Source organism: Ambystoma mexicanum, chromosome 10 (genome assembly GCF_040938575.1).
Source record: "Ambystoma mexicanum isolate Mex_15411 chromosome 10, UKY_AmexF1_1, whole genome shotgun sequence".
Taxonomy (NCBI): Eukaryota; Metazoa; Chordata; class Amphibia; order Caudata; family Ambystomatidae; genus Ambystoma; species Ambystoma mexicanum.
In genome coordinates, this window is record NC_090932.1 from 682,669,315 (window position 1) to 682,692,220 (window position 22,906).

At 45.4% G+C, this 22,906-nt stretch overlaps 1 protein-coding gene across 2 annotated transcripts in view; it reads left to right on the forward strand.

Moving 5' to 3' along the window:
* The window catches only part of XRN1 (5'-3' exoribonuclease 1), a 2,611,979-nt gene that overhangs the window by 1,940,521 nt on the left and 648,552 nt on the right, over nt 1-22,906 (forward strand). For both annotated transcript variants that reach the window (XM_069618274.1, XM_069618273.1), the window contains exon 31: nt 6,878-7,103. In XM_069618274.1, coding sequence (XP_069474375.1) covers nt 6,878-7,103 — 226 coding nt within the window. The remainder of the gene's footprint in view (nt 1-6,877; nt 7,104-22,906) is intronic.

The following is a 22,906-nucleotide window of genomic DNA, read 5'->3' on the forward strand; positions in this document are numbered from 1 at the left end:
CTGCAGAGGGAAAGCCCCCAAAAGGACAGCCAGGTCGAGTAAATGACTCTTTAGTGTTGGTCACCTCCCATTTAACTCCAGTAGGAGGACACATAACATGGTACAGCCACCCATGGGAGGGGATAACTTTGGACAAGTGGGTGCTTAGCACAGATTGGATGGATACTGTCAAGTGTGTGCGATCATGGGGCGCTGCATAACAGCCAAGCAAGATGCCTGCTTATCTTTACAGCTATGCTCAGAGGAACATAAATCCGGCGAGAACTACCGCTATTACTGCTGACTGCTGTCTCAAAATAGCATCCCTGACAATATTTATTTATTTATAATATGCTTGTAGCCAAAAATGGCTTTACATATACAGTTTAACACACAGAATAACACAATCCATAATTATAAAAAATGTTCATACAAAAATTGCCTCTGATAGATCATTTAAAATTGTTAAAACTAGTTCATAAAATTTCATCATGTGATATACCAAGTTAATATAATTTCCTTCCATCAGGCTTTTCCAAATAATTTCAACATCTTCAGTTAGACTGGAATTCTTATAGCGTAAGAGGTACTTTTCACGAATAAATGCAAGACTCTCACAGTAGCATATTAAGTGTTTGGCAGTTTCAATTTCTAACACACCACATAATCTACAAAACCTTGTATTTCTCTCTCGTCCCAATTTAGCGACTAGGATTTCCATCGTATCACAACGGTTAAATTTGAATATAAAGTACTGTCTCACAGTTGCCGCAGTAGGAAAGGCATATTGGTATTTGGGTTTCACAGATGTTAGTGACCAATGTTCTAAAAATAAACTGCTTGTAGATTTTGTGGACAGGGTGATCATGTCACGCTCCTTTGCATAGCTATATATTACTCCTTGTAATAACTTTTTAATCTTAACTTGCTTTAGGAGTAGCCAACTCTTTGCATTAACAGTCGCCCATTTCACATATACAGCATGTAATCTACTTAAAGATGAAAACTGTTTTTTGTGACCCTCCTTGATAAATGTATTCATCAGTGTAACCACAGAAGTACTGGTAGATAACATATTTAATTTTGCATATAACATTGCTGATTTGTATTCAAAAATGTCTTTGGCATATCTAAAATTATCTTCTAATAAAATGTATTCACATGATGATGCACTAGGTAACCTAAACAATGATTTTAAAAATGTTCCTTCTAATTTACACATTTCATTAGCAAATTTACCTCCCCAAATCTCAGCACCATATAATAAACAGGATATTATCTTACTTGTGTTTAGTAATAAGATTGTATTTACAGAGATGCCTCCTTACTTCCCAATGAATTTACTAATTGCACTAGTGTTATTTAAGCATAAAAGTTTAGTTGCCTTCCAATGATGTTTCCATAGCAGCTTAGAGTCAATTATGACTCCTAAATAACGATAACATTCAACTTTTTCTGAGTTCACCATCCACTTAAAGTTATTGGACCAAGTTTGTTTCGTGGTACCCAGAAAGACCATTACCTTTGTTTTTGCAATGTTAATCTTTAACCCATTCTTTTCAGAAAAGAGCAACAAGCAGTTTAGCCTTATTTGAAGCCCTGCCGGCGTGTAGTCTAGTAAGAGCAGATCATCAGCATAGCCTAGCCATGGTAGCTCTATTGTGCCCAACTTCACTGGGTTAACCATATTTTTGTCTACCTCATTCATACAATCGGCCAGGTAAAGGTTAAACAGTGTCGCTGCTAGTCTGCAACCTTGTTTTACTCCACAAACTGTGGGGATTGATTGGGAGAGTCGTCCTTCAACATCTAGACGTACCCTAACTGAGGTATCCGAATAGAGTAACTGTATCATAAACAGAAGCCCTTCTGGAATCCCCCACAGTTTCAGTTTGTGCCAAAGTATATCTCTTATCACATTATCAAATGCTGCAGAAAAATCGATGAACACCACATATACTGGTAGTTTACGGACATTCCACGAGTACTCAACTGCTGATACTAAATTAATTATATTGTGGGTAGTGGAAGATTTAGCTCGAAACCCTGCTTGGTAGATCGGCAAGATCTTATTCCTCTCTATCCATGTATCTAGGTCGTCGAGTAATACTTTTGCAAATAATTTTGCCGGAATGCCCAGCATCGCTAACATACGATAGTTACGAGGGTCTTTCCATTCTCCTTTTTTATATATCGACAGAATTACACTTTCATGCCATGTTTTTGGAATCACCCCATTCATACCAATCCATCTAAACAGCAGGTATAGAACTTTTGCCCATACTTCTGGTGCTAAACGTAAGAGTGCATTACATGTCCCGTCAGTGCCAGTGGCTCTAGAAGTATGCGATTTCACAATCATGTTAACCAGAGAAAATTCAGAGAAATTGCCTAGCCAGATTGCCTGTCTTGGCAACAGTCCGTCCTTAGTGATCTCGTAAGAGCCCAAAGTATGTTTTACATGCATAATCCACTCATTTTCTCCCACGCTGTTAATTTGGAGGTTACTTTTTTTTGCATCATTTATTACTCTACACATCCCTTGATGGTTATTACTTCTTGCTTGGGCCGCAATATTTAACCATATTTCACATGCCTTATTTCTTTTATGGTGACGCATCCACTTCTTATGTTGTTTTTTTTAGCCATTTTATCTGTATTATAGCATCGATACACTTAGTTTCAGCAATTTGCTTAATAGCTTTCCTCAAAGCATTTTTAGCTTTATTTATTGCCGGATCATAAGAATTGTGTTTGCCGTGAGTAAGATTCCATTTTTCACCATTGCTGGAATACTCCAGTTTTTCAAGGCAGCTACTTTGATCTTACTTATGGCTTCTTGACATGAGGCAATAAGTAAGTTCATTGTCAGTAGCAGTTTGACCATCATATATAATCTCCCACCATTCTAGTAGCTCTTTAACGGCTACACAATTAACTTTTTCTAGTTTAGTGGGATTCCAAGAGATCCGGTTAGCAGCATTATTAACTTTAATATTCCCAGCCATATGATATTCTGCCTCCTCATTAGAGTATTCCGGCATTACAATAAGTGGAAAGTGGTCACTTTCTTCACGGCTAACTATTGCCATATCGATGATGAAACTATTGGCCTTTTCGTTAACAAAAATGTAGTAGATTGTGGATAGACTACCCCAACCTACTCTTGTTGTCGCTCGTTTAGCGTCACCTTTAGTGTGTCCATTTAGCACGGTGAGTTGCTGGCTAATTATCAGCTTACACCAAGCATCACCACACCTATTGGAGAATTCCATTGCAATAGGGCCAGAGATCTTATCATCACACATGGGGTCCACTGGTACAAATATCTTGGCATTCAAATCTCCTGCAATAATAATTGGAAGTGCAGCATTATATTCTGTTAAGATTTTTGTTACCATCTCGACATTCTCTTTGTTCTTAATTCCATTCGGTGGATTCTAAATATTTATAAGCAGGAAACTGGGGAAACGGATGGTATTAGTTTTAACAGTCACTCCCAGGATCATCTGATTAGACCAGCTAGATTTGACACCGGTCCATGGGTGTTTAATAGCTGTTAGAAGTCCACCTTTTGGGCGGCCTTTCGGGCCTTTAGATGCCAAACTTTGAATGGAGCACCACCCTTCTATTTCACATGTGTCACATAGCCATGTCTCTTGCAATGTGACCAAACAAAAAGTATCTAAATTATTGAGAAGTCCAGCTTTTTTCTCATAATGCAGATTCCCTCTAGTGTTCCATGAGATCATCATACTGGTGTCAACAGGATGTCATCCCTGACAATAGGAAAGAGTAACCGGGAGGATAGCTCAGGGCAAAGTGCTCACCTTGGAAGCAGGACGACGCGGAGCACCACAGGTACGATCCCTAGGTGTGCGCTTAGAAACCTCTGGGTATGAAGCACGTTATAAGTAACCTATCCTATCATAACCACAGTGAAGCTGAAATCTAGAACCCCAATGTGTATCTTATAAGGGGCTTTGCATGAGTGTCCGCCAGAACAAAGTAAGGCCTGGTGAGCGGCGGGACACCGAGTGCAGTGGCGGAGAGTGCCCAAGAATAGTTGGATTGCTGCTGGAGTTTTGTGCAGCAATTGGTCAGCACTGGTGAGGTGACGAGCGGTGCTCAATTCCTTGGCAGAAGGCAGTGGCTGCCAGAGACATGGGGGTGAGGGAGCGGCTTGCCGCAAGCACAAAACAGGGAGCGGACGTGGGCTACTGCATCAGGGGTTGCAGCGCTGTTCAGAAAAAAGTGATCCCGATTCACCTATAAGTGCGGGTGGGTGCCAGACGCTGATTGAAGCTGCTCCTGCCTGCATCAGGGGTGACAGGGGAAAGAGGGGCGGCCTCTCTGTTGAAGGCTCTGTGGAGCAGTCGCGTCCGCCATTTTTAAATCTTAATATGTCGCAATGCCCTGGTTGTCGTAGGGGTCTGAACTTCCCTGTTTGGCTGCGTCCGCCATCAAGGATTTGTCGCATCCTACCCAAGCCGCTTTTCCAGCCGATGCTTATGTGCGTGGTGACAAAGCGCCAGTCAGCGGTTCTGTGCCCAGTTGTGTCGAAGTGGTTGGGGACTGTCGAGCCACTGATCGAAGCTCACTATGGACGGAGGGAGAGGGCTGGTCCTCACTTTTTAGGAGGAATTGAGCGGAGAACGCTTCACGTCTTCAGGGTGCAGCTGCCATCTTGGAGTCCTGCTTTTTTACCAGGGATTCCCAGCCTGACTGGGAATATTCATGAGCATGTTAATTCATGCCAGACCCATGCTGTATCCAGTAATATGGTCACCGAACAATTGCAGTTTTTACAAAGAATCGCAGCAACAAGCCTGTGGTGTGACCCGGTAAAGGTGTTTCCATTATACCACACAACTGGTCCGGGGGTATCCCCTGCAACCCCCATTTTCGCTGCTTCTTTATTACATGGATCCACCCATGCTGGACAATAGGAGTTATAGGTAAATAATTTGTTTCTTCACCATTAACAGCCTCTACCCTCTTGTTCTCTCTTGACCGTGGCATCCTCTAGCTGGATATCTGTGATCAACAGGATGTGAACCCCATTTCTTAACTGTCGCAGATGACCAAAAGGCATGTGGTATCACCTTTCCCTTTGATTTATGTTCCTCTTTCATTTTATGATGGTTCTCTTGCACAAAGAGTATTGAGCGCTTGTCTGGTAATTTCTCTTAACAATAACTACCATTTAAATGGCGTATTTAAACCCACTTTTATTGTCTGATTGTGTCCATTCATTTGCAGAGCTCATAGAATCCCTACTTATTGCTGTCCTTTCACTCTAAGATTTCTGGCTCTCAGTAGTTCTTGAACCATACCATGAGGCTATTAAACAACCTTTTGACTGCCTCTCAAGTTTACGAAGTTTGACTACGAAACATGTCCCCAAATGGCCTCTTAACTTGGATCTCACTTACTTAATGCTTATGCCTTTTGAACCTAGGTCTTCTTGCGACATCGACTTGCTGACATACAAAATGGTCTTATTATTGGCCATTACTTCAACTATGAGAATAAGTCAAATGCAAGCTCTATCAGCTGAAGAATCTTAATTCATTTTCCATTAATACAAGGTAGTATTACAGTCTTCCTTTCTTCAAAAAAATAGTGTTTGGTTTTCATCTCAACCAAGATGTAAATCTACTGATCTTCCACCTGAGACCTCATTCTTCGCAGGGGGAAGTAGTAATTCCCAACTTGCATTTTTTTCAGAGCCTTGAAATTCTATATAGATGGTCCTAAAAGTTTTAAGCGCCATTTGTTTATTACTTATAGGGTTTGGCTCCAGGCAAAAGGCCGCTAAGGCCTTCATTGCTAGATGGATCATGTCTTGCATTTCCACATCTTATGACACCAGAGGAATGGTGATTCCGCTGATACTTTGGGCTTACTCCCCCAGACTTAAGACTGCATCAGTGGCCTTTCAAAGGCATGTCCCAATTGAAGACGTCTGCAAAGCAGCTACTTTGGTTGCACCAATGGCTTTTTGTAAACATTATGCACCGTCCACTTCCTCCAGGAAGTATGTGTCCTTAGATCAAGAAGTGCTTTTCAACTTATTCGCTTGAAGCCTGTTGTATATGTGCCACTTATTCCACCATCCAATGTTTTAACAACTTTTTTAGTCTTGTCCCAACCAGTTGGGAAGGTAGGTGAGCAGAAACCGAGAAATAAATAAAAACCTTCATGGTAATTCAGGTTCTCTTATACCCCGCTTCTCATCGTTCACAATACCTACACATCCATTCCCAATAGCACATACCATCTACAGCCTCCTTTGCGGAATGTGAGGGAAAACGTATATAAGTGGTGGTGGCAGTTGGTTGATGGACAGGTAGAAGGGCAGGGCTTGTGTGCAGAGGGAGGCACACAGCTCTGGGCCTTTCCTACCAAATGCTTTTTTCCTGACCCGTCTTTGTATGCAGGCTGTTCAAACCAGTTGTGAAGGAGGGAGATGAGACCCTGAATGAAGGCAATTTTTGATATGTAGGATATTCCAGAAGTGAACACAGCCTAACGCTTAGTTAAGATCCTGTTCTGTTTGTTTAGTATCAATAAAGTTAAGGTGAACATGTATTTTGGCTTCGACTCGTCTTTTGATCTCTTTTCCTTGATAGGATTTATACACTAGGCCTGGCGTGGAAGAAAAGGAATATGTATATGATAAGGAAATCAATAGAAGAACTAAGAAATGTAGTGATGAAAAAAGGATAATGAAAGACAAACTGTGTAAACCCAGTATATGCACTTGTCTGTATTTTTCTTATCTTTGTACATTGCTTTTATGTGTTTCTTATTTTATATGTTTGATGAATACAAAAATGTCCATTTTGCAGTGTGGTCTGCCTAATACAATGTTTTGCCCGATTTTGTTTTTTAGGTGCTCTCATTCAAAGGGTTATCGACTGCCAGCATGTACCTTAATAAATCTTTCACACGGTAACCGTACAGAAACAGGTGGTCAGAAATTGACAGCTATAGTGAAGCCACAGCCTGCGCCGAATCCCTATATTCCCTATTCTTCTGATTCAGACATTACAGGCACACAAAAAAAGCATCTGGGAGGCCTCAACCACTCTCCTCGCTCACCATTTATCCCTACCAGAGTAAGAACCTATGTCTATTAATTTTACATCCTCAAATACGCTTTGAAATGTTTTTCTCTTTTCACTGGCATGGTGGGAAATAACTACTCGCATAATAATTCTTTGTGAGTAGTACTGGATTCCATTCTATAAGTAAATGAGAAGGTTGAGTTATGGATGTTGAGAGCGGCGGTAATAATTGTCAATTAATGCAGTAGATTCTTTAATATTAAGTGATCAGGAATCCTGCCATGGGGGCTGCAGAAGCCTGCTCTTTTCTCCCCTCCCATCCTGGCCTTCTAAATGCTACATTCCACTAACTGCTTCCTTATCTTTTGAAATCGCTCCAGACCTGGACTCAACATGGAAAACTTTGAAAGCCCCCTGGGGCGCTCGTGTAGCTTTAGACCAGCGCCAGGACAATCGGGGGTGCCACTGACTCGGGATGTGATGGAGTTCCATGTGCCCCAGTACCTCACTTTTTTTCTATGTTCCAAAGTGGTCCCTCCTGGAACTTTTCAACTCCATTGAGACAGAATTCTTATCAATGGGGATTCTAGGGCCAGGGCCCCTCATCCTCTTGCTTTTGCTCTTCTATTTTTGTGGATCATGGACTTACTTTTTGTGGCCAACAGGAATTCTCCTGCAGCACCCCTGCCATTGCAACCCTTTTTGCCGTATTTAAGGTATGATATTGGGTTTCCCCTAAAGTTCACCTCTCAAGCACTTCATTTCTCCCCAAAGGAGATTATATCATCCTACATTTGTTTTAGGGAGGGGTGGGGTAGTAGCTGTACTTTCGTTTTGGCTTCACAAGGGGTGCAGGCCATTTTACCACATTGATAGCCCAAAATACCTTTTTGGTGGTCGCTGGGTCCCCATTGTATTTTATTAATATCATGCTCTCATTCATTTTGTATTTTCAGCCTTCCTTTGCTTGGGACAACCACAAGGTAAGGTCAAAATGGCCGTTCTAACCATGTGGCCTTTTTCTGAGCCAGCATGCAGCTTCCATGTTGGTTCTTACTGGTTAGACAAGTTTAGGCAGCTGGGCTCTCCCTCTCACTTCCTGTGGGGTTGGTCTAGGTGGATTGCTAGTGGTAATGACCAACCAGGATGATTGGTCCTCTGACTCTTTGCCACCAGACCATTCTAGCGATGGTTGGCCAGCCCCTTCGCAATGATACTTATGGCCCTGCCTGATCCCTTTGCTGCTATGTTCTGGAACTTAGATGAAATAGGTCTTCTCGCTGATTCCCAGTTTTGCCATTTTTTTAATCTCTCATTTTGCCATTCTAGCTGAATGCAATAGTTTGGGCATTTCCTAGTTTGGTTTTATTTCTCCTGGAGGTCTAGGCTGGGCTTCCTGAATTCTCCTGCTGCATCCCCCTCATGCAGTGAGCTGAGCCTTTCATCCGGGAACTGTTTTCTATCCAGTTTACTGCATTTTCCTGCTTTTTATTGACATGGTCTCCCTCCCTGGTGGTAGTAGCTGCCATCGCTTGGCAGGGCGTTGGGAATCTCACACCCCACCTCTTCTGCTCCTTTGGATGTCCTGGGCTGCCCCATTTTTTATTCCCAGTGCTGGGACCATTTTCGGCTAGCTGCCAATTTCTTGTCTGCAGAGCTGCTGGGATCCATCTTCATGGGTTCCTCCGTCTTCCCAGAGTCTACTATGCCAGATTCTTCACGCTTGGCTTGAAGGGTGTCGTGGGAAGGCTGTTTGTTCTTTTCAACAGTGGGGGGTAGTCATTGGCTCAGGCCCCTTGGCACCTTGGATCCTGCAAACCATAACAAGGAAAGCAGCCTGTACTTAACCAGTGTGTGTCACTGTGCTTGAGCCATTTTTGCTGTATCCCTTGATGTAAATATGTACCTCTGGGTCCTGGGGTAGGCAACTATTCAAGGTACTCACCCTCAGGGTCGCTCTGGTCTAGAGTCGAGATTCTTTAGAGACAAGACTCAACCGCATTTCAAATTGACTTACATTTGGGCCCCCCCTGCTCTGCTGCAATTTCTTCTGGGGATCCTGGTTTCTGCAACCTCTGGATCTGTTCATTGGGGTTACCTCTGTCTTTTCTTGGATTGTATGCCACAGAATTCGCTCTTGTGGGGGTAAAGTAGACTCGCCTCCATTGAAGCGGGTGGCCAATTAACTGATATTGAGCTTTCTAGCTGTTCTGGAACTGTCATTAAGAGACTCTTGGGATATTTACCTTCCCCCTGGGAATTTTTCCTGTACCGACAAGGTGTTCAGTGATGATTAGACCAAGAACTGGAATGTAAGAATTTGTTTTTTAAATGTGCATGTTAATTTGTTTTTATTTATCTTTTAAAGTTCTGCTCTTCTCTATAGCCAAAGTGAATAACTTTGTGCACTGTATCTAATTTGGTAACAGTTTTGTCATTGGGAGTGAATTGCAGTGGTAACTTAATAAAATATAACCTGAATTCTTATGGGCATTTGGCTGTGAGTTTAAAATATTTTCCACCCTCTTACTACGTTTTAGTTTTCATGCGTGTTTTTGTATTATTTTAATACAATCTCCTACAGAGTTCAAATTAACATGGAGTGTTGATGTTGGCCTTTGTGATTTGTAGACTATTTTTCCTGTGGGATCAAATGTCTGGTTCCCTTTTTGGTCTACCCCTTGTCTAGATTTGTGTGTTGGGTGCTGACCACCTGGTCTAGGACGAACCTTTTAAAAGAGGCGGGTTGTGTCTTTAGGTCACTGTGCTTAAATGTGGACGCCCATAGATGACTTTACCGGCTTTGTGAGGTTGGTTGGTTCCCTTGTTCTCTCACCCCTCTGTTACTTTGTCGGGTGCTTATCTGAGAAAGTGGGCCGACATAAGACATTATGGTGCAGAGAGTCCTTTTAGACTTGTATTGTTTTTATAATATGCTGTGTATTATGTGCTGCTGAGTATTTGACCTGATGGAGATCTACATGTGTAACATAATGCATATATTTTTCAGTAGATCGGTGTGGCGTATTTTCTAGGGATGAGTGTGTGGACTAACTTTACCTTTGTATCCCCTTGTTACCCCTATCTGAGAGTTGAGCCTTGTCACTCTGTTCATGTTACCTACCTTTTAAAGATGTTAGGCTTCCTTTTCTTGGCTGGCGTCTTAGCACCCCATTAAGGTCAGTGGTTGTGGATCCCTTAACAGAAGGTTATCCAAAAACTGCCTTAACGAATACTGTCCCCCTATTGGCACTGATGTTAATCCTGACTCCCACCACCACTACTGCATTTGTTGGCTTTCTTTGGATCTAGTGCAAACACTGCCTTTTGTTAAGTCATGCATTAAATGACTGTTTGGAAATGGGTTACTAATTTGTACACAGTTCTCTGTAAAAGTAGGGACACAGGAACGAATTTTCAGCCTTCCATTTACCATCTCAAGTCCCTAACCAAACCTTGCCTTGATCCTATATCGGCCCCAGCTCATCTATAAGGCATCTGTGATTTGTTTAAGGTGGTTCAATATCAGTTTACTCCCTGCCTTTGTCTAACTTTGGCCCCCTGGGTCTTTATGAAGGTTTTGCAATGCCTGCATACATGGAAAATAAGAGCATTTGTTTCTTCTCCAGCATGGATTCACATGCTCATGAATATTCCCCGTTGTCAGGCTGGGAATCCTCGGTAAAGAAAAAATCAGTATCAGTTTCGTTTCTGATCTGTCTTTCTTAATAGTAACCAATCACTGGTCTCTGGGTCATACTGCCCCCAGCCAATGACTGCCCTCTCCCTAAGCCCCTCCCCTGGCAGCCATCCTCAGATTTTTACCGCATGTTCAAGTGTTGGGAGTCCTCGTGCTATAGCTCTAGAGTTTTTACTGCGTTTTTTCAAAGAGTTTAATCTCGGTCAATCGAGCCTCAAGCTCCACCATTTCTACTTCTGATCAACGGGGACCCATTTTGGAATTTTCTATGCCCCTTAAGGGCAAAGTTTCGTCAAGTTACGCTTCTTGGAGGATTCCAGAAGATCTGAGGCCTACCTCGTGGACATGGCCCAGGACAAGGGAAGCTCGACACCCGGATCCAAGCTGTTCAGGAACTGCCCTGGATGCGGATTACAGAATGTTTTCAAGGAGGATGAGCAAATCGACATGTCTCTACTGCCTTCACGAAGACAAAACGCACATGGAGAAGGACTGTGCGTTTTGCAAGAACTTGTCGGAACGGACTATGAGGGATCGTCGGATCCGCCTCGCCAGCTGGCTGGAGAAGGGCCCAGCAGGTGAGAAGAAGTCTGAGCGGTCTTCTAAGTCCTGTGAGGGCGCCCTGGCGACGGGGGCCCAACAGAAGCCAAAGCACCGCAGGGTCGGGCTCCTCGGCTGCCAGGCAGGGCGCACTTTCACCAACGCCATCAACCACGAGACAACGCTCTGGCTCGGGGAAGAGAAAATCCGAGAACCCGGGTAAGTTTGTGGAGAGGCCCCGGTCGATCTCGAAGGAATCAGCCGAGGGGGAGCAAGGCGGTGACCCTCCCCCCAAGGTGAAGGCCTCAAGCGCGCCCAAGGTGGTGAAGGCCTTGATTCACCCGGCTGAGGCCTCTATCGAGGGAGTCGCAGTGGCCCTGGCGAAGCCTGTGGAGGCTACCCCAGTGGAGGCGACCTCAGGGCCCAGAGTTTCCCTAACCCCCTATGGATTACAGCCCCAAGAGTGCTGCCATAACTGCTATCGCAAGCCAAGGCGGGGCTAGCTCACACCTCCATCAAGATACATCTAGCGGCGATTTCCTGCTACACCAGAACTCCTGGGTGATCATGTCTGTGGTCCCATCGCCTGGTGAAGGAGTTTATAAAAGGACTGTTCTGTTCATTCCCGCCGGTGAAGGCTCCGACAGCGTTTCTTGTGGCCATCACCTCTGCACGACGAGTGGGAGGGATCCAGGCCCTCTCCTGCAAGCCTCCGTACTTGACTTTCCACGAGACGAGGGTGGTGCTGAGGACGCACCCCTCCTTCATGCCCAAGGTGCCGTCGGACTTCCACCTCAACGAGCCCTTGGTGTTACCAGTTTTCTTCCCGTCGCCTTAGTTGCCGGCCGAGAGGACTTTGCACTCGCTGGATGTAGCTAGAGCGCTGATGTTCTACGTGGATCGCACAAAGAGTTTTCGGAAGACATCACAGTTGTTTGTGAACTTTGGACCTGTGAACCAAGGGAAGCCCCTCTCGAAGGCTTCCATTTCCAGATGGCTCTCCGGCTGCATCATGCACTGTCACCGGTTGGCAAACAGACCATTGCCCGGCTGTCCGAGAGCCCATTCGACCAGAGCGATCGCCGCTACCACGGCGTTCTTATCTGGTGTGTCCCTGCTGGACATCTGCAGGGCTGCTACGTGGAGGTCGACGCACACCTTCACGAGAATCTACTGCGTCGACCGGGATTCCAGGGAGGAGTCCAGAGTCAGCCAAGCAGTGCTGTGCAACCTGTTCGCCTGAAGGTGGATCTGTTGAGGAGGTAAGAGATGCTTAATGTTGAGTTGTTGTAATGCTTAATGTTGAGCCTTGCCACCTCCTGTGGTTGTGCATGTGTGTACTGCTATGTATTCTTATATTCATGAGCATGTGAAACCATGCCAGACCCCATGCTGGAGAAGGAACAAGTAACTTACCTGTAACAGTTGTTCTCCAGCATGGGTCTGGCATGGATTCACATGCGAACCCTCCCTCCTTCCCCTCTGTGGCTCTTCACTTGGTCCTACTCCCACTTTATGTGCCACCAAATCTGAGGATGGCGGTCAGGGGAGGGGCTTAGGCAGAGGGCAGTCATTGGCTGGGGGCAGTATGACCCAGAGACCAGTTATTGGTTACTACTAAGAAAGACAGATCAGAAACTAAACTGATACTGATTTTTTCTTTACCGAGGATTCCCAGCCTGACAACGGGGAATATTCATGAGCATGTGAATCCATGCCAGACCGATGCTGGAGAACAACAGTTACAGGTAAGTAACTTGTTCCTTATGGTTTGCTTCCTCTCACAGATTCCTCAACTTAGATCTAGCTTTCCTAATACCAGCTGTCTTCTGAAAACTCTTCAGCCACAAGGGGATGCAATCCAGCTCGGCATTGGCTCTGCTCAGCACTGCTGGGCACCATTATGTAGGACGTAACGTCGGGGGTACAGTGTATTTGGAGCCAGCAGTGCCCCTTGACCTCAGTTTCTGCACATGCCACATGCTGTTTTTGGAACACTAATAGCTCTTCTGGTTTTTTTTCGACTGCATGATGCCTAACATCTGAAAGTGCCAGGCTTAAAACACTGCCCTGATTGCGGGAGACAAATGTCCACGCTAGACCCCCTACTGTCAACTGTGCAGGCCAAAGCTTTCCAGGAAGTGTCTCGCAAAGCTCTATACTTTCCTCCATAATGTGGGAAGAAGATGCACTCAGTAACCGGCACCTGAGCTTTCTTCGGAGAAAGCAATGATCACTGAGGAGCAGCCTGAAAAGGAGGGTTTTTCTGATGTTGGCAAGAAAAAGCAGCACTGAAAGAGGTCATGTTCTCCAAGTAACATCTTGAAGCGTCGCTCTTCTTCCAGAAAAAGGAGTTATCACCCCTGCCCTCGGGTTGCTGATAACTTTTGGGAATACACCACCTGCTTTTAAGGTACCTTCCCCCACTAGCCCCTCCACCCTGGAACAGTGGGACCACTGCAGGTCCCAGATGCTGGACCTTTTTGGTAACAAGGCTAGGCCAGCGCCCTCTGTGCTTTTTGAAGTTAAAATGGGCACCTATTTGGTCCGCATTCGTTGCCCCACCTCTGGAGACTGCTTGGCTGCACATTTGAACAGCAAAGCCACAGCACTGACATCTCACTGCATTTTGCTACAGTTTCAAAGCCCGTTTATCAGTCAGAACTTTGAAGAGGATGACCCCAGCCCATATATATTGGACCCTTTGGGTTCTGGAGTGGTGGAGGACTTCTATTTCCAGGATGATCTGGTCTCTGATTTGTGGGGATGCCAGCCTATCCAGTCATAATGTCGCCTAAAAATGCACCCTTTAGTCAAACATTTGGGGAAAGCATTTTAGGGGTCAGAAAAAAAAGTCGCCTACCTGGTGATTTTTTTTCACAGCGACATTATTGCATGTAAACGATGCTAGTTGTTTGGATGCCTCTCGAGAGATTGACTTCAAGTGAGTGTCAACCTATGGCTGGTCTCGTCGTTCATCGCAGGAGACTATTTCCAAGGCTGTGGAGACCCTTCGGTAGTCTGTATACATGAATCCCATGGTCCACTTTGACCCTACAGAAACCCTGGAGAAGGGTTGGTCGAAGAAGACCTTCTCCCCCTTAAAGCAGCAATTGCTGCCCCTGTAATGGCCGTCTAGCTGAACTTGACTTCACGTCTGGCTGTGAACCGGGATCTTGCTATAAAACATTGTCGGGCTTCCTCAGATCCAGGGCTTTTGTACTCCCACTGCATGCTGGAGAGCCTGATGTTGTGTAGGCCTCCACTGTGGGTTCAAAGTCTGGTTAATTTTCCTCATCTCCATGCAGGTGTATCAAGTAGCTTGATGTCATGGGTTGAACAGTGTTTGCTTTGGCAGCCTCGCTTTAACAACTATGGGTGCCACCAGTGCACTGACCAAGCATGCGCAAATCATGTAGTGTGTGATCTCGGGGGTTTCAAAAAAACCTCCCCAAGGAGGCAAAGAATGGAGGGTTTACCTGCCTGGTGGAGGATGGCAGTGGAGCGACACAACAGATACTGCAATCTGGAATAGACACTGTCATCTGTTTGGCTTGTGTGATGGGCACTTGGACTGTCCTGCGCGGACACTCAAGGCCCTATCTGCTTCCACAACAGGGGGCAGTTCCTTTCGGTCCTTAACCCCTTTTGCCCACTGTAGTAGAGGAAGGCACCCTCCTGCTAACGGACACAAGAACATTTCCTCTGCCTTTGTGTTGAGATGGATTTCTCAAATCTGGCCTGGTGGTCAGATACAAAGGTGTCCAACTAAACTAATCTGAAGGTTAGTTTTATTTGTTTTAATAATGCAATTTGTATAGGTATTTATTAGTGAATAGTACAACATGAATTAGTAGTAGGTGAATTGTTGGATGATTTTTTATGTTTAGTTTTTATTTCATATTCAATTGATGATTGGTTGGTTTATCTTTTTTGTATTTAGTGTGAGGTATATGCAAAAGGCTTAATTGTATTAGCCATATGCATTAATTAAAACAAAAAAAGATTTCAGGAGGCCACCCTAGTTATAGTGAACAGGAGAACTCTGGGAGTTTAGCCAAACCCAATCAAGATAAGCATGGAGTGTGGTCAAGGTTAGATCGCGGGAGAGGAGTGGGGTCAAGGGTCCACAATGAGTCCACATAGTGAAATACACAATGATTCTACTCAGACAGGTAAGTACAAAAATACAATATTATTATAGTCCCCAAAACACACTAGGGAAATGAATCAAGCAGCTAATATTATCACACAACACTCTGAATATAAAACAAATATACAGTCACCTTTGGTTATAGAAATGCACACAATTCACCTAAACACTTGAAAGTATAGGTAAGTAGTTATGCAATAAGAGAACCAGTCCACAGTAATAGAAGCCCTAACTTTGAGCCCAATCCCGAAGTTGAATGGGGCCTTGTGCCGAAAAGTCATAGTTCCCTTAGGAAAGGGGCAAAGGGAGGGAGCCTTCTTGTGGTGGTGAGAAATATTTCAAAAGACTTCTGTGACGAATCCCAGGATGTCGTCCCTTCTCCCGTGGGGGAGACATTTCAATGGGGCTAGGGTGGTGCATCCACAGTACAATTGTCCCCCTAGGGGTGGTGCACGAGTAGTGGATCACAGGCGGGAGGAAGCCCCCTATGCGATTGGGGGGCGACTAGTCACAAGAGACGCGGTATGCTCCATGCCACCAAACCCTTTTCCATTACCAAGTCCACCTTCTTCCCCTCTAGCCAGTGCTAATGATGTATTCTACTGTCAAATTATTCAAAACAACATACTTGACAAGACTGAAATACCAACAAAGTATTTTAGATCCAATTGGATGATGACCAGGAGTCCGAGGATCACTTTGAAGGATCTGCATGAGCAGTCTAGCTTCTCACGCAATGTCATTGGGGCGAGCAAAAGAAACAATCCAGCGCAGGAATTCAAAATGTGCTCAGCTGGGATGTGAATGGAGAAAGATACTCCGAGGAGGAACTGCAGGAGCTGTGTATCGGGCGAGCAGACAGCCAAAAGGGAAGCCGGGAACAGAGGAAGTGGACAATGCAAACCTGGTCCGAGCTGGAAGGACTCCTTTCGCACTGCTTCTGTGATGAACATATGGGCACCCCCGGCGAAGCACCTGCAAGGAAAGTCACACATCCGGACAGAGTGCGATGTTTCCAGACCCACCGCTTACCCGAACGCTTTCAGAGCCTCGACGAACAACACAGCTGCTCAGTAAACACTGGTACCTACAACAGAGAAGTTAACTGGTACGCTGGTTGACTGAGAGTCTTTGGAGGTCTGGGATAGCAAGGGGGTTAAGAGTGTGGAACAAGAGGGGCTAGGACCCTGAAGAGACATTGCAAGTCTGGGAGCCACAACCATATGAAGTTGGAAGAGGGTTTGGGACCCTTAGTGAAAAAGGAGCGAACAAGGGAAAGTGGTATGCTTGGCAGGAGGGTGAACCAAGTAGATACAATTCTACATTGCGAATCTATGAGCTACACGCATGTGAAAGGCAAATACCTGAAACAACAAGGAACCAGAGGGTCTGGCACCCTGTAAGAGAAAGAGAGATTGTCCATGAAAGGACAATGACTTGGCAGGAGAGTAAACCAAGCCATTTAGATCCTTGCAAGTCTGGGGCCCGCACCCACATGAGAAGTTGAGAGCAAGAGTGTTATGGACCCTGAAAGTGAGAAGGACATGATTCTATGCTTGGTAAAGGAGTGTGCCAAGTTGCTGGGATAGGAGAACTGTGAATCTAAGAAATCTAGCCTTGTGAATTACTGAATGCTATTTTCCTAAAAGAATGTAGGGCTCAGAACCCCAAAAGGAGGGAAAGTAGAAGTAGTCTAGGGCAAAGGAATACAACACTAGCCTTTAAATCCTACATTTATGAACATTGTTTATTTCATCACATTTGATTGCCGAGAGACTGGGAACTTTTCTGTTCGATGGAAACACCAAGAACACTTTACTTTGAGAAGAGATCACCCTTGCACAGTTGGTTTAAGTTGTTAGTGTTAGGGACAGAAGTAGGCTTTTGAGACACGACAGTGACTGACTGCATGGTTTTGGACATCCTGATGACTTGGTTAGTTTTCTTTGAGGCAGGGAAACCTCTCTTTAATTTAGGGATAGAGAGGCCTTTATACAACCCTTTCTTGATTGATAAAAGTCTGCAGCCAGAAATATGCCACCATTGTGTCTGAGCCTTACTTCTGCACCCTTACACTTCACAAGGATTTTACTGTTAGAAAAAGTACTTTTTCTATCAGTTAGCACAGCTTTGTAAGTAAATGTTTAAAATGCGAAAGAATGGAGCAAATCAAAGTTGTTCTCAAACTTTTAGAATGAAGGAAATAGGGACACCGGTAAGTATTGAGACTACTCACCGCCCTTATTCCATTTTTTCCCAAGTGACTTGGCAGGTCGAATGGGGTTGCTGGAAGTAGGTTTTCCTGTTTGAACCAATAGAAGATGCCGAGGAGCTGCGGGGTGCAAGGAAGATTCTGGTTGGGTCCAGGAGCTGAGTACAAACCATTCTGAAGAAGAAATGCAGCAGGTGCCAATGCAGGGCTCTTCAGGAAACTACCAGACTGGGGGTGACCGGTTACAGCGACAGTCACTGCACACGGGCAACAGCAGGTGTCTCTCCATTAACAAACAAAGACTGACTTCCAGGACAGTAACCCCTAATGCTGGGAAGCTGAAACAGAAAGCAACGCTTCTGACACAGTAGCCAAATTCAGAACTGGTCAGCCCACCGGGTTGGCCAGGGACATTTCTGAAGGCTCCAGAATCGTGAGAAGGCATCGAAACTGGTTGGTCCCACCAGTCCAAGGGACGATGCACCAACAAGGATCTTCCGAGATCAGGTAGTCCAACAGGGCTTCACTGAGAGTTTTTTTTTTTGTTGTATTGGTTTCATAACAAACAGTGCACCTAAACATGGTTCATAAACTTTTTCAAAAACCCAACATCCCACCTTATTCTCCCTCCCCCTCGCATTAAGTCTCTGTAGGGGCCAACACATTCCTTTAGTCCACAACTGTCTCTTCTTCTCCATAAATCCAGGGAGCTATCCGTGTCCAATTTGTCAGGTCCCAAACCCGTCAATGATCCAATTGGATGCTGCCATGCTATCAATGTTTCTGTTTCCTCTCCACCCCCTCTACATGCTGCCTCCCTCCAGACCCACTGTTAGAGCCTCAGTCCACTGCAGGAGGTCCCTCCACCAGGCGTCTACATTAGGTCTCGCCTGAACTTTCCATCCTATGGCTATCCTTCGTTTCTCCAAAATATATGCCAGGTCTTTAAGTTTGCATACATGCTTGAGTTTGCGTGGTCTAGGGAAGCCCCCCACCATGCACGCCCACAAGGAGTCTACCCCCAGTTCGATCCCTTTGGTAGCCATTCGATCTGCTATTTCTCTCCAATATCTCTCTATTTCGGGGCAAGCCCAGAACATGTGTATCATTCTAGCATTTTCCACCCCACATTTCGGGCATCGTTGAGTAGCCGCATTTGCCAACTTAGCAATTCTCTTGGGGGACATGTATGCTCTGAGTGACATACAGTTGTATCTGTTGTAATCGGGCATTCCTCAACACTTTTTTGTGGCACCCTTGCATCCTTTCCCATAGGCCATTGCTTATTGTCTCTTCACTTTCCTCTTCCCAATCTCGCCTCGTTTGAACCACCTCTTTTCCCACTTTAGACATCAATAGTTCATAAATTCTGGAGACCTTGTGTCCCCCATCTGACACTGCTTGGAACATTTCTATGGCCTCGTCTGGTGTGCTTGGCCAGTTCTACTTCTGACCATGTCTTTTTTAGCAGTACCATTAGCCGCGCGTACGTAATGTACTGTCCACTGTATAGCCATGTACCCTCCCTTAAGTTACCAAACTCTATTCTGCTTTCTCCTTGCCACACATCCCCAACTGTTGTCACCCCCATCGGTTCCCAGTGCTCCCTTATGGTGCGTCGTAGTTGGTCATCTATCCCTTGCAGTGCCACTGGAGGAACCTGCGGGGAGTACAGTGTCCGGCTTCCCAGCATTGCACAGGTCCTATGCCAGATCTTCTTTCCCAGGGTCACTAATGCCGCTCTCCTACTTTTCGGTGGCTCTATTACCCACATCCATTCATTCAGGAAATATGGTGTGCGATCTGCCCTCAATAGTCTAGACTCTGATGTGGTGTCCTCAGAAAGCCATCTAGCTACATATTGCAGTTGGGTCGCAAGGTAGTACACTTCAAAATTGGGTAGTTTCATTCCCGCCCGATCGTGTGGGTTTTGTAGTTTCCATAGGCGTAACCCCCTACACATTATGGAGTTTCTTAAAGAACCATTTAGGTATCGAGTACGGAACATTTGCAAATTTATGTAGCAGCCTGGGCAGCACTATCATTTTGAGCAGTGCTGTCCTCCCCATCATGGTTAGGGGCAACCTTGCCCAGAATATTATACTGCGTTGGATCCCCTCTATCACTTTCTCTGTGTTGGGCTTCACTGAGAGAGTTACAGGAAAGGTCACCAGGCCTCTTCGGAAGTCGTCCCCAGGTCTTCAGTCAGCTGCACAGCTACACAGGATACTTGGTTCTGTTTCCGATCCTCTGGAATGGCTGCAGGACTCCTCTTATCCTAAGTTCAGTTGAGTGGTCAAACTCAGTCCTCTAATATCAAGGATCTGCAGCAATCACTCAGCCATCAGTTGTCCAATCAGAGATCACTGTGGGTTTCTGTCGTGCATGCACACAGACTCACAGGCAACAGTTTGTGGATTAGGACCATACAGTCCCAACACACTTCATAGGTCCACACATAAATGGTATGCACTAGGCTGTGAAAACAGCAGCCTTCAGGTGGAAATTCATGACCATATTAGGGATTTCCTGACCTGAGGAGGCGGGAATATGGCCAAAGGACAAAATGGACAAAGAACAAGTGCTAAACCTAGTGTCATGACCATCTTAGGACACTAGCCACTGTTACTAGCCAAACGCGGTAAATGAAATGTACATAATAAAAAATATAGCAAAAATGGTTAAAAAAAAAGGTATTTGCTGCCACCAGCTTGTCTTTGGACATATTAAGAAGTAACCAAAAATCCCACAGGTAAGACGCTAGGGTGTGTCAAAAGTATCCCCATTGCTATGCATTGAAAGATGCTGTGTGCAAAATGAAAAAGTTAACCAAACAGATAAGTATAAAATAAAAGGGAAACCTAGTTTCCCAGTACTGACCGTCTATAGGACTGTCCGCTTCCCCATGACAAATTATCAAAAAGGCCAGGAAAGTGGTTTCACTTCTCTATAAAAGTCAGGACAGGTCAAAAACAAAAGCATAAGGTTTGGGGGTCCATAGACTATGTGGGCAAAGTTGCCAAGAGAAATCTTTCCTTACACTAGGTAGGCAGCGAGGTGCCTAGAAGCCGATTTGCTACTTCCACGGTTTCTTCAGAAACCCTTGGTTGAAAACCATTTTTATTTGGATCTTTTCCACTCTACCCCAGCAGGAGGGAAGTTATTCTGGCTTGTCAAGGAAGGGCTGCACAGCTCCTCCATTGCTTGGGCATTACAGTTCATACCTCCGGCCTCCTGTCCCCATTTAATCCATTGCTCACTTGACCGCCCTCATTCCCAATCTTATTTCTCCTTTTAGAAGATAGAGGAAAGGGTTGGCCCTCCCTTTCTGGTGCTGCATATAGACTAGGGCCATGTCCCATCATGGATCTGCAGCTCGTGAGTTTGTTCCTGCGCAAGGGCAAGTTCAAGAGGATAGTGTTTGGCCAGATCCTCCAGGCCCCCAAGCAGCAGGACTGACTGGCACCACTGGACCTTCAGGATGCCTTCTTCCTTCTCGTGTTAGTCTACCTTTACCACGCATGCCTACTTCAGTGTGTGGTTTTTTCCAAACCTTTGAAAGTGCCTGGTCATGGCATCCCAGACTTTCCAGTTTATAAAGATGGTTCTGGACACTCACTTGGACACAACTTTTCCTACAGCGGACATGATGGCCAGCATCTTTTAGGTGGTTTGTCACTCCCAATCCCAGAGTCTGTTCACAGCTTCTGCATCAGTGTCATGTGGGCCTCATGGCTTTCTGCATCTTCATGGTGCGTGTTACCCAGTTGTGCATCATGTCACTCCAGTGGCTGCTTCGTTATCTGTGTTTTAGGGCAGCACGATAGATCTTTGCTGGCCTCAAACAGAATACCAAAGGACCTCCGTTGCTAACTAGAACAGTCTAATGGTGAGTGGGCTCTGGTCCCCTGCTGAGAAGCTAGAACAAATCAGTCTGCTGGAATTACAAGTCATCAGGCTTGCTCTGGTGGCTTTCCTTCCTTCCGTATGGGGCAAGTATGTGTTACTTCTGATGGGCAACATTGTGGTTATGCAGTAGCTAATGTGTGATTGCTTACCAATATGCAGGAAGCGTATGAGACAATGGGCCTCATTTCGAGTTTGGCAGTAACCCGCCTGTGCTAATGGTGGGTTGGTTCTGAACTCGTAACACTGTTTCTGCCGCCTGATATCCCAGTGCCACTGGGACATTCAAGTCCTGGCGGCACAAAGTGAAGCACCAGCACCGTTGCTAATGGTGCAGTGCTTCTGTGACAACTCTGCCTACCATGGCCGTTGTTCCCAGCAGGTCAGGCCTTCCCAGCACAACAGCCCCAGGAGGCAGAGTTGCAGTGTGCCGGTCCGGAATGGTTGCCGATACGGTGCGACTGGCACCCTTATTTGCGTACCGCCACACTTGGAATGAGGCCCTTTGATTCATGACTCTGTAGAATAACATGTCTCTGCTCCGATGCCCATCTTTCTGAAACGGCACAGATGACTGCGCCTGGGTGCTTTGGGCAGGCAGACATCGGCCTCCCACGAGTGAGAGCTCTGCCAGCAAGTTATGAACACGATCTTTGCACTTTGGAGAAACCCCTCAGGTGGCCTCTTTGCCTCCAGTGTCAACAATAAGTGCAAATTCTGCTTCAGGGAATTTTCCCTGCCTAGAGCTCTGGGTAATGCACCAATTGTTAAGAAGAGCTTCTGTACATTTCCACCAATTCCTGTCATCATGCCGGTTCTCAGGAGTGTGATGTTTGGGTCCACAGCGATCTTAATCACCCGAACTCTGCCCAGAGAATGTGGTAGCCAGAACTTCAGGACATGCCCATCTATAATCCTTGATGCCTCTCTAAGATTGACTGACAAACCAAGTCAGATGGATGGGTTTTCCACCCTAGGCACACTAGCCTTGGCCTTCATGCATGGCTCCTGAATGTCTGAGGTACAAGGGGTGGGGTGTGCCTGACAACGTCCTCAATTAGTAATTTCTTCCAGGAGGCCCACTGATACCTGCAGGTGGCTTTGACAAAGGATGTTGGACCTCCTGACCTTTGACCTCCGCTGTTCTTTCCTTGGTCCATTAGGGCCTTCAGCTTGGCACTTTGAATTGGTACCATACAGATATTTCGTTTTTTTTTTTATTTATGAGGACCCCCAAGCAGGGCGTGTTCTTTTCCATCCCTACTGTTATGTAGTTTTAGCAGGGATTGTCTACCCAGTTTTTTTCATGCCAGTTTCATTGTTCCTGCATGGGTTTTAATACC